At 37.3% G+C, this 12,543-nt stretch overlaps 1 protein-coding gene across 1 annotated transcript; it reads right to left on the bottom strand.

The window, feature by feature from the left end:
• Window positions 1–4,300: 4,300 nt before the first annotated feature.
• Window positions 4,301–5,500, bottom strand: LOC149162624 (F-box/kelch-repeat protein At5g15710-like). Its single transcript, XM_089435243.1, has one exon. It carries the CDS (start codon window positions 5,498–5,500, stop codon window positions 4,301–4,303), a length of 1,200 nt encoding a protein of 399 aa, XP_089291369.1.
• Between the last annotated feature and the right edge of the window lie 7,043 nt (window positions 5,501–12,543).

Consider the following 12,543-nt stretch of genomic DNA (forward strand, 5'->3'; position numbering starts at 1 on the left):
CTCCTTTGGTGGCATTGGAAACTTTTTTTAAAAAACCCTAGACTGAAGATTGAGAGTCTTAGACAATGGCCAAGATGTTGAATGCAAAATTCGAGGTGGAGAAATTCATCGGAAAGAGCAATTTTGCTCTTTGGAAACTGAAGGTTAGGGATCTGCTTGTGCAACAAGGGTTGCACAAGGCATTGGATGGGGCAATTAAGAAACCTGCAACCATGACTACTTCAGACTGAGAGGACTTGGATGCCCGAGCTCTCAGTACCATCCAGTTATGCCTAGCGGATGAAGTTCTTTTCAATATTGTTGAAGAGACTACGGTGTCAGGATTGTGGTAAAAACTTGAAAATCTCTATATGACAAAATCATTAACCAACAGAATTTATCTGAAACGACAGTTATACAGTCTTCGAATGAAAGAAGGTTCAAACGTTGCAGAACATTTGAATGTTTTTAATACACTAATATGTCAATTAACAGATATGGAAGTCAAAATACAGGAAGAAGATAAAGCCATAACCTTGTTGTGTTCTCTGCCTGAATCATGGGATCACTTCGTAACTTCAATCAGCTTCAGCTCTGCTGATTCTTTGAAGTTTGAATCAGTCGTGGGAGCTCTCCTGTCTGAAGAAGTACGAAGGAAATCCAGCACTGAAACAGCTGCATCAGAAGCCATGGTCGCTAGAGGACGCTCAAAGGAAAGAGGAGAAAAACCAAGGGGGTCTTCCAGATCGAAATCGAAGGGAAAGAAGTGTAAGGCAAAATGTTGGAACTGCGGTAAAGTTGGACACTTGAAGAAGGACTGTTGGAAACGAAAGGAATCTGAAAACCCGAAGAACGAAGCGAATCAGGTCGATTCAGGTATGATAGACGAAGTTTTATCTGCTGAAGAATTATGTATGATAGATGAAACTTCACCTGAATGTAATGTCTCTCAGGGTTTTGATAGCTGGCTGTTAGACTCTGGTGCTTCGCATCACATGTGCCCACATAGAAATTGGTTTACCTCATATGAAAATGTAAACGATAGTTCTGTGTTTATGGGTAACAATGTGTCATGTCAGATTATTGGGATGGGAGATATCAGGATTAAGATGTATGATAACACAGTTATGACATTAACTAGTGTTAGACATGTACCTGATTTGAAGAAAAATTTAATCTCTTTGGGAGTGTTGGATTCAGATGGTTATAAGTTTACAGGTCAGGATGGCGTCTTTAAAGTCTTTAAAGGAGTCCTTGTGGTTATGAAGGCAGAAAAGGTAGGAAATCTTTACAGGTTAAAAGGAAGTACTCAGGTCAGTGAAGCAGCAGTTGCGTCAGAAAAGGAAGAAGCAGGTACTCGTCTGTGGCATCAGCGTTTGGGTCATATGAGCGAGAAAGGTCTTCATATACTGATGAAACGTAAATCTCTTCCCGGTCTGAAATCCTTAAATTTAGATTTCTTTAAACATTGTGTGTATGGAAAACAGTGTAAACAGAGATTTAAAGTTGGAAATCATAATAGTAAAGATGTTTTAGACTACATTCATTCTGATCTGTGGGGGCCTTTCCCTGTTGTGTCATATGGAGGTGCATTGTATTTTTTAACGTTCATTGATGATTACTCCCGTAAAGTTTGGGTTTATATGCTAAAAAGGAAAGCTGATGTATTAAATGTCTTTAAACAATTTAAAGTAATGGTAGAGAAAAGAACAGGAAAATCTATTAAATGTCTAAGAACTGACAATGGTGAGTTCACTTCTGTTGAATTTGAACAATACTATAAGGATGAGGGCATTGTTAGACACAAAACTGCTATTTATACTCCTCAACAAAATGGTGTTGCTGAGCGTATGAATCGGACTCTTATGGAAAGAGCCAGAAGCATGATTAGCGATGCTAACTTGCAAAAGGAGTTGTGGGCAGAAGCAGTATCTACTGCTTGTTATTTAGTTAACAGATCACCTTTAGTAGCAATTGATTGTAAAATTCCTGAAGAAGTTTGCACAGGTCAATCTTGTGACTATTCACATTTGAGGATATTTGGCTGTGATGTTTATTCTCTTATTCCGAAAAATCAGCGTTCAAAATTAGATCCAAAGTCGAAATGTTATGTCTTTGTTGGGTATGACTATGCAGTGAAAGGATATAGGTTGTGGGATCCTACATTGCGGAAGATAGCCATTAGCAGAGATGTAACATTTGATGAATCCTCTTTGTTAAAATCAAATGTTGAAAGAATTGAACAGGAACAGGTATCGCCGAGTCAACGAGTTCAGTTGGAGGCTAGACCTTTCGATGACAGTCGAAAGGAAGGAGAGACTTCTGGAGAAAAAGGTGTTGAAGACACAAAGGAAGCCGTTGAAGCTTCTGAACCAGCGCAAGTTTCTGAACCAGTTCAGCAACCAGTCGCTCTGAGAAGGTCTACAAGGGAAAGGAAAACTCCCAAAAGGTATGAAGATTCTGCTTCATATTTTGCTTTGATTACTGAAGATGGGGAACCTTCTTGTTATTAGGAAGCAGTAGATGATACAGATAGCGAAAAATGGAAAATGGCTATGGAAGAAGAAATGGACTCCTTAGCCAAGAACAATACCTGGGATCTTGTAGAGCTTCCTGAAGGGAGAAGTGTTGTTGGATGTAAATGGGTTTTCAAGCTGAAACGGAAAGTTGATGGAAGTATCGAAAGGTATAAGGCGCGACTGGTAGCAAAAGGGTATTCTCAGGTTGAAGGTATAGACTTTCATGAGATTTTTTCTCCAGTTGTAAAACTTGTTTCTATACGTATTGTGTTGGCACTAACTGCATTGCTTAATCTTGAGCTAGAACAGTTAGATGTTAAAACAGCGTTTCTACATGGTGATTTGAACGAAGAGATATATATGGAACAACCAGAAGGTTTTGTACGAGGTCACAGCAGAAGATTAGTTTGCAAGCTCAAGAAATCATTGTATGGTCTGAGGCAGTGTCCCAAACAATGGTACAAGAAGTTTGATTCCTTCATGGTGAGCCAGAACTTTATAAGAAGTGAGTATGATCATTGTGTGTACTTCAAAAGTTTCAATGGTATATTCATTATCTTAGCTTTGTATGTTGACGATATGCTTATTGCAAGCAACAGCATGGAAGAGATCAACAGGTTAAAAGCTCAACTCTCTAGGATGTTCGATATGAAGGATCTTGGAGCAGCAAAACATATCTTGGGCATGGAGATACACAGAGACAGGAAAAATGGTAAGCTTTGGTTGTCACAGCAGAAGTATGTGGAGAAGGTACTTGAAAAGTTCTCTATGAATAATGTGAACCCTGTTAATGTTCCTTTAGCTTCCCATTTTAAGCTTTCTTTGGTTTTGAGTCCTAGAGCTGATGAAGAAAAGCAGTATATGTCTCATGTACCATATGCAAACGATGTAGGCAACTTAATGTATGCGATGGTATCTACAAAACCTGACATTTCACATGCAGTTGGAGTTGTCAGCGGATTCATGGCAAATCCAGGTAAAGAACATTGGCAAGCAGTGAAATGGGTGCTTCGATATCTAAAAGGCACAAGTGACCATTGCATCGTCTTTAATGGTAGTGAAGGATCAGTCTGCGGATATGTAGATGCTAACTATGCAGGTGATTTGGACAAAAGAAGATCTACTATAGGTTATGTCTTTACTCTTGCAGGTGGAGCAATTAGTTGGATGTCAAAGCTTCAAGAAACAGTTGCGTTGTCCACTACCGAAGTTGAATACATAGCTGCTTCAGATGCCAGTAAAGAAGCAATTTGGTTAAAGGGTCTGCTCGATGAGATTGGAAGGACGCAAGAGAAAGTGAATGTACTTTGTGACAGTCAAAGCGCTATTCACTTGGCTACAAATCCTGCTTATCACAACAGAACCAAGCACATTGATGTAAGGTATCATTTTCTGAGACATGTGATCGATGGCGGAAAAGTAGCTCTTCAAAAGGTCCATACGCGAGAGAATTGTGCAGACATGTTCACAAAGCCAGTTACAATAGAGAAGCTGCGGTGGTGTTTAGCTTCTCTTGGCTTGCAGAAAAGATGATGAATGGGCATGGGCAAGAAATTAGGAAAATTGTTGTCAAGGTGGAGTTTGTTAGTTTGACAACGAATTAGTAACTTTGGGCAAAATGTAACTAGACAGTTTTTACAGTTTTATACCGAATTATTAGTTATGTAATGACGGTCGATGATATAAAACTAACAAATGCCCATGAAATATAATGTGCGGAGATTCATTGTTGAATAACAAATTCCAATCCATTCAGTTTCTTGTCTTAGTTATTCTGTTGAAATTTCTTTGTTTTTTCTTCATTATTCTGTGATGTGTACAACAACCTTCATATCTAGCCTGGGTTGAAAGGCCATGCCTTTCAGATGACGAGTAGTGGCAATAGGCCATCTGGGGAGCCAACTCCATGACGACTTTGTTTTTCGGCTTGAATTTAAATTGTAAACTACAATCTCGATAAACCCACGTCCATTTCTTTCGCTGAAAGCTTTAAAGCACACGTAATTCCCTACTCCAAAGGACTCGATCCAGAGCCATGTCTGATCCAAAACAACGTTAAACATGGATTCCGGAATTCTTGCAATCTCTTTCCACAAAAAGAAGTTTGAGCCAATATTACGATGATACTCCCATATATTCACCCCTTCCAAACGATGCCCACCAACTACAGCTGTGGCCCCTGCCACTAGCAGCCCCGATCCGCAGGTGAGCAGATGAGGCCGTTTGATTACCCTATAGCTGTTGCTGTGCTGCAACGGTAAAGGCTCAAAAATGGAGGTCCCATCTCGCATGCTGAAACCCATAATGCCCACGGGAATTCGGGTCATACAGTAGAAGAAACCATCACAGAAAACGACCCCTCCACTCCTGTTCCTCACCATTAAATCCCCGCGCAGCTCCCCTGCGACCCTCCACGATTTGTGAAAGGAATCAAAGATTTCAACTATGATTACACTACCAGACGCGCCCATGGTGACCACTCTGTAGGATTCTGGACTGTACTCATCCACTGTAATGCCTCTGGCCATGACAGCCGTTATGGATCTCGTTGACGGCAGATATACGAATTTTCTTGTGAGTGGATTGAACACAATATTAGGGCCGGTTGGGATATTAGCCAAGAATAGGCCTGCGGCAGATCCGTGGTAGCTAAGTCCAGATCTCGATATATCTGCAATATTGGCTAGAAAAGAAAGGGAGATGCAGCAGGTGCTCTTCCAGGTCCGTGTTAGGAAGCTATATACGAGGCAAATTGGCGGTCCAGAGTGTTCATTGCACATAGCCAGCCATGGCTGGCGGTTGGGAGGCGCCTCAGCCCATCGACAAGTTATGAATTTTGTGGATGAAATGAGGGCATTCCATTGCTTACACACACTTCTGAACTTACAAAGATATTCTATTGGAAGCCTGGCCAATACTTCCTCTCTCAAATCTTCGGTCAATTCACACCATTCTGACTCAGGCACTGGGCTCTCCTCCTCAACATTTGCAGCCTCCTCCATTTCATCCAGTCGTCTCACCAAAATCCTAATCGGAAACAAATGACTGGAAGTTAAAATCAAAACCTGTGCTCAAAGGTAATCTTTCAATCTCTCTCTTGTACAGCTCCAATGGTTTTATATAGAGTTTTCTAGGCACAGCTCGTTGAGTTACAGAACCGCTATGGGCCACATTTGTGCAAAAGCAATAGGCTGAACTAGGTGTGAAAATAGCAGTTGTCTATAACGCGACTTTTTGAAATCTTTTTCGGCGGATTTTTCCGGTCAAAATCCAGCAGGAATTATTGGAATCGCAAGTTTGATAGCTAGTTTTTGCACAATGAAACCATCTCAGGGGTTTTTCAGGGTGCTGAATCCAAATATGCAGTTAAAAAACCATTTTAACTGGAAGAAATCAAAATTTGACCTCAATTTCTTCCGCCGGATTCCGTCACCAAAATCTTCAAAAAGTCGCATTATAGACAACTCCGTGAAAATAATCCATTTGACTAATGACATATAGAACCTTCTTGATACCAAACTGTTAAAATTATTAACTACAAAACCATGTGCTACTCGCACTTTTTGAAAAGAGTGCACGCTAATACCATATATACAAAGAGTCCTAAAGCTATGTGAGCAATAACTATTGAGTGATTGACATTTCGATAACAACCACCTCCACTCGGGGATCACGTTGAACGAGCAATGTTTCAAGTTCACCCTGCAATGATTTTATTTTTTAATGTTCAATTTGAATTCATGTTTCTTAGCTAGTATCTACATTGCTCCACACAATATGCAAAAATGTGCTATAAAAAACCTCTTCCACCAGAGTAATGTGAAAACATATCATCCTCTTGAACATATTATTATTTCTATTTCCTAGGGTTGCATGGACTATTGTAATTATTTTTTCCCATTTCATTAGTTGCGCAAGAAAACTAAAATTAATTAACTTAATGTAAGGACTTATATTCTATAAAGTGGGTAAACTACCTTTTTTTCAGGCAATAAGCTTCATTCAAGTGATATTTCAATAATATTAAATTTAGAGGTCTTATTTGGCCTTATATCTAGGCAAGATGTAGAAAAACTTCGGATAAATTTAAAGTGTTACATAGAGTTTGAGATTCGCTTAACTAATGTTAACATTAATAATAAACTTTATGTTTAAAATTAAAAGCATTTATTTTCATTGTCTCCCAAAAAAAATATCTCGTTTTAAGACAAGACACTTGTTTTCTCCACCGAAACATGTGGCGTGGGGCGCCTTCTCCATGAAGGAGGAATACACTACTTGACTTATGGGTCTTTTCCTCCTAGTTCCTCCCTCTGGGGCTCTGAAGAAGAGGGGCAACTGAACAATTGCACGAATGTAATCAGGTGAAGGAGATTATCACATATTGCAATTTTTTTCTAACTTCAATACTTCCATCACAGAAAGAAAGAAAGTATTTTAACATCCACGAGGCTAAAGATAGCCTATGGGATAGATTGCTTCTTCATCTGCTTGATGTATTCGGCTCTTTTTCTGTGAAGCTTCAAAATAAATGCTCCTAGCTTCTCGACAAACCCCTCACTAAATAGATTATCCCAAGAGATATTTGCCAGCATATCTGCATAACTTTCCATGTTGTCTTTGAAGGCCTCGCATTCTAAAATGAAATGTTTTTTGTTTCCACTTTTCCGAAAGAACAAAAAATGCATACTCTTTCCTCCCACACTTCTTTTGGTCTTTTCCAACGCCCTGTTTCACAACGGAGTTGATGAGAATTAGTCCTTAACTGAGCAATAAGAATTTTGGCTCTCCAAGAGATATTGGCCTCTATGTGTGCTTTTGGTTGATGATTATGAGTGGGATTAAACACTTCAATATAGTAATTTTTCTTTCTTCCTAACACCTTATCCCAAGTACGCTTGTGGAACTTTTCCATAACAAAAGCTTTTATCTCTTTGTTGTTTATGGGACACGCATTCAAGCAAATACCCCATTTACTAAACCATTTGTTATTTTGTTGCATCCAAGTTTTTTTTCTCTTGCACAAGCTGTCATTAAAGACAACCTTAGGCCATCTGCCCTCTTCCATTTGCTCATTTTTTTTAAATACCTTATGTCTCGCACCATAACAATTTCTTCAATAGGAACAGTCCTTGTTTCACTTAACAAGATAGCATAAGGAACTGCACTTTCAATCTTGAATTTGTTTGTAATCAAACGCTTCTGAATTTTCTCAATTTGTCACCACTGCATGTCGGATGTATTGTTGGCCCATAGTTCACAACCATAGAGAATCAACGGAATCACTAGAAGCCCAAAAAGAGTTGAGTGGTTTCCCATCCCATAACTCTGCCTCTCTACACCTATTTTGAAAAGCATAAAATGCTTTCCAACCCCCCAAAGTTCTTTTCTTTCTACAATCATTCCAACTTAGATTTTTGTTGAAGTCAATTTCGAGGTATTTTTAATCCACAAATTCTTCCAGAATGTTGCCTTCAAAGTAGAACTTATGCTGGTTATGTTCTATTTTCTTAGAGAAAACCACTACTTTCGTTTTGCTGATATTGACTTGCATCCCGCACTTCTACAAAAATGCTCAAGGGATAGTAAGTGTTCTTGCAAACCAAGAGTCGATTTAGAAATCAGAATAAGGTCATCAGCGTACAAAATAAGTCTTATAACAAACTTGCCCAAATATATACCATCACCCCCTTGCGAATTTAACCACTCCTCAAGCTTGTCGATATATAAACCAAAAAGGGTACGAGACAGTGGGCAACCTTGCTTGACCCCGATATCGCTTCTAAAACTTTCAGAAATGCTTGTTGAAGTTCTAATTTTGACTTTCACCTCTTCATACAGCCTATGCACAGATGTTCTCAAATGTTTGGGAACCCCAAGTTCCTCCATTCTGTGCCAAAGCTTATCCCTAGGAACCGAGTCAAATGCTTTTCTGAAATCAACAAAGCAACAAAAGACTTCTTCCTTTTTCTCCCAAACTTTTTCAATGATGTGCCTTAAAGTTATACAACGATCTATTGTGGAATGTTTAGGTCTAAAACTTGCTTGCCTTTAGCACGCTTATCTCTTTCTTCTGTCCACTTGCTAATTTTGTTTTCTATCATGCTTCCAAATAGCTTTGCAAACAAAGGGTTTATCATGATGGTCCTATAATTAGATGGATTATTTATGTCACCGCTCTTGAAAAGAGGTATTGCCAGACTAGTTGTCCAATTTGTGGGGAGCCCCTATTGTATGATGTTGTTCAAAATTTTTGTAATGTGAGGTGCAAGAATCTTTGAGCCCCACTTTAGATATTCTACTTAGAGTTCAGCTAAGCCTTTTGTTTTTCCAACAACCAATTTCTTGATACCCATATCTACCTCTTGCACTGTGAAGAGTTCAGTATCAGTGTTGACCAAGGGGGGAGGGTCAACCTTGGGATCCTGCTCATAGAGTTGTCTTGCATAGTCAAACCATTTAGGAGCTATAATACTTTTTCCAGTTTGTATCTTTTTCGGTTGGAGCTCCTTCCAAAATAATTTGGCATTTTTTTTCCCAAGGAAGATTAGTTCTTCCCTCCTTGAAACCATGAAATCGGCATTTTTCTTGCTTAATAACTTCTTGTAAGATTTGAGCTTTATGTTATCCTTGTTTGACTCTTTCCACATTCTTCGTGCCTTTTTGCATTCCTCGTCAAACCAAGTATTAACCGGAAAGCAATTTGTTTCAGAGTTCTTAATTTTTGCTCTTTTGCACTTTGCAAGTGCGCATTGAATTAAATGTGTTAATTCATGACTATGAAGGTTGTGAATTGTGATTTTCTCCTTCTTGAAGAGCCTCTCTAGCGTCATTTTGAAGGTATTACAATTTTCTAGGGTCAAAATAATTCTACCCTATGGGAGATTTTGTTGGACATGCTGAATTTTTTACTCTAATTGTTTCTTTCCAGTCCAAGAGAAACATAAATAAATTGGCTTGTGATCTGATTTTAAGTCCCGCGATTGATCTCCAATCAAAACTTCCTCAATTTCTCACACAAATCATGCGAGCAAATTACATAATCTACTACACTTGCTCCATTGTAAGTATTGCAAGTGAAATTACCGAACTTTGCCCATCTAGTCAAGCCATTACAAATGACTAAATCAAAGGCCCCACATAGAGTAAGCAATTGTTCACCAAAGAGAATGCAACCCTTGTCCTCTGAAATTCTTTCCCACTGATGAGTACTCTCTTCTGTAAGCCAAATAGGGTCACAATCATGTTTACAGCAAAGAATGTTAGCTTGCTCACTTGCAGTCCTAGCATTGAAATCACCCACTATAAGGACTTCACCTAACTACGAATATGTTTCACTATTCGCTTTTAAGGCTGCAAATGGATCTTTGTGGTCAAGCCCTCTACCTTTGTAGATTTTTGAAACTTGCGGCGCAAAATAACATTGTTTAGATTATCTTCTGGATCCATCGCATAAGGATTCTTTTTCATCGACGTTTCGAACCAGCAACGATGGTTCATCTTCAGGCTGTGAAAAATATTGAAAGACTGGTCTTATTTTTCAATTATATATATAGAGATGCTTAGCCGACATATATAATTAATTTAATTATTCTTTTTTACTTTTAGGTTTATGGTTGTATTAATTATATTTGTTTTAATTTTCTAATTATATAATTATTTTAATTTAATTTTAATTAATTATTTCTATTTTAATTATTTTAATTTTATTTTAATTATTCTTTATTTTAATTATAATTATTTCTTATTTTAATTATAATTCTTTTAATTATTAATCTTAATTTTAATTGTTATTTATTTTAATTAATTTTAATTTTAATTTTAATTATTTTAATTGTTGTAATTATATTGATTCTATAATTCTTTTAATGGTATAAATTTTAATTATTTGTTTGTTTTAATTATTATTTTAATTAATTATTAATTATTAATTTTAATTGTTTTGATTGTATTTATTTTGATTATTTATTTATTTTAATTATTATTCTAATTGATTATTAATTTTTAATTTTTAATTTTTAATTGTTAATTGTTATAATTATATTTGTTCTAATTTATCTATTAATTTTAATTTTAATTTTAATTGTTGTAAATATATTTATTTCAATTTTTTATTTTTATTTTTTATGTCGTGATTATTTATTAAGGCTCCCTATATATTGTCCTATGTTGAAGAGTTTATTATAGTTAAGATATTTTTGATTGATGTTTAATTCCTATGATTATTTTTATTTTTATTTTTTTATTTTTTTATTTTTTTATTTTTTTTAAAGGTCAAAGTGTGTTATTAAATTAAAATGGATTAGATCTATTAAGTTTGTTCTAGGTTAATTAGGGGAGGATTCTGGTTAGGGGTAGATTTGGATGATAGGATTGGAACCCAGTTTTTGCTTATGGTCCATCCATCGTCTCTATTGAGGTTATTAGGGTGTTTGCTAATTTCTATGGCTTCCCTGAATTTCCTTATGAAGTAGTGATCGCTCCTGGCTAAGATCCGGGTGTCTTCTATACATATTTGGTGCTTAGTTTTATCAGAATGTTCAGCTAGGGCTGAGGATTTGGATGTGGTTTCCATTTTCTGATATTTTAAACCAAATGAATTGCTTATTTGAGTCTTCTTTTTCTAACTAAATGAGACAACCTTCTTTCTCCCTTGCTAAAACCATGATACCATCATGCCCTTTTCCATTCCCTGCTACCTTTCTCCACACTTCCATCTTCCAGTATCCTTCAAACATAGGTGTTTTTCACCCTTCATGCTCATGTGTTTCTATGAGGCAAATTATGTCTCTATCTTCCGTAATAGGCCCTGACCCAGGTCCTCGTCTCCATGGGTAACCTCTACAGTTCCAACAAACTAATCTTAAGGAGACCTGGGTATGACTTGATTGTTATTTATTTTGACATGCAAGACTCGCATTTGAGTCTTTGTCCCTGCTTTCCCATACTAACCTTGCTTCCTGATTTCCTGTTGAAGAGTTTGTCGCCTCTTCTTTATTACCATCTTACTGCTTTGTTTTGGAAGGAGGTCCAAATTGTGCTATCACAACTTTTCCTTTATAAATCCATGCTCTCTTGCCTTCATCTCTTCCTGCCCTAACCTTTGACATTTCCTCCCTTTTTTCCTCGTGTTGTTTTACAGTTAAATCTTCTTCTAGGAAAAAACGAGAACCCTTCAAGACATATTTCTTGCTTAGAATGATATGTTTATCACGCAAGCTAGGCATGATAACTTTTATGGGTCTAGCTCTCTTCCCGTTAAACTTACCCACCCTCCATGCTTGGCATATTTGTCCTTGCCATAGGAACTTGTCTTTCAAGAAGTTGCTTGCAAGGTCAAGAGTACATTCATTTTTCCCATAGCCTTTCACCCCTTTAATAATTATGTTTGCTGCCCTATTTTGTCTTTCCTTGCCTTCTCTATCTTGCATGTTGTCAACCTGGATGTTTGTTTCTTCTTCCTTATTAGCATAATTGCTAATAACTTGAGCCCAATTTTTGGAAATTTGGTGGAATCTCCTTTCCTTTCTTCCCTTGGTTTCTCTTCATGGTTGTCTATTTGGGCAATCATTTTCCCTTTATCCGAGGATGATTTCGCATTCACCACCTCTGTACTTTCCACTACATATTTCTTTATGTTTTTCACATCTGCCTTCATGTGTTGCCATTATGTCTTCCCTATCAGGAGAGCTTCCTGTAGTAATGCCACTTGTTCTTTTAAAACTTTATTGCTTTTTCATTTAACAATTCTTTCACATAAAGATCAGATGACCAGGTGAGAGGTGTGGATGTGGGACTATATAAGGCAGAATCATCAATGACTTTTCCTTTAGACTTCTTGTTGCCACGTGCTTGTAGAGGGGACTTGTTTGAGTGCTTCTTGCGAAGGGCTCGAGTACTTTCCTTTTTAGACCGTTTTTTCCTTGTTTGCTCCCATTTTAGACAGGCTAGTCTTCGTTTTAAAATGCTCTAATATTGTTTGGCATTGACCCAAACCCACTTCCCAGCTTTGGCAGATGAGGCAATTTTCACTTGTCCTAAATCA

This window comes from Pinus tabuliformis, chromosome 5_2, assembly GCF_031772625.1.
Source record: "Pinus tabuliformis cultivar Carrire ecotype Pingquan chromosome 5_2, CPIR1, whole genome shotgun sequence".
Lineage (NCBI taxonomy): Eukaryota > Viridiplantae > Streptophyta > Pinopsida > Pinales > Pinaceae > Pinus > Pinus tabuliformis.

Bases quoted from the DNA above. Each gene is read 5' to 3' on its own strand.
- LOC149162624 (XM_089435243.1), bottom strand. From the start codon at position 5,500: ATGGAGGAGGCTGCAAATGTTGAGGAGGAGAGCCCAGTGCCTGAGTCA.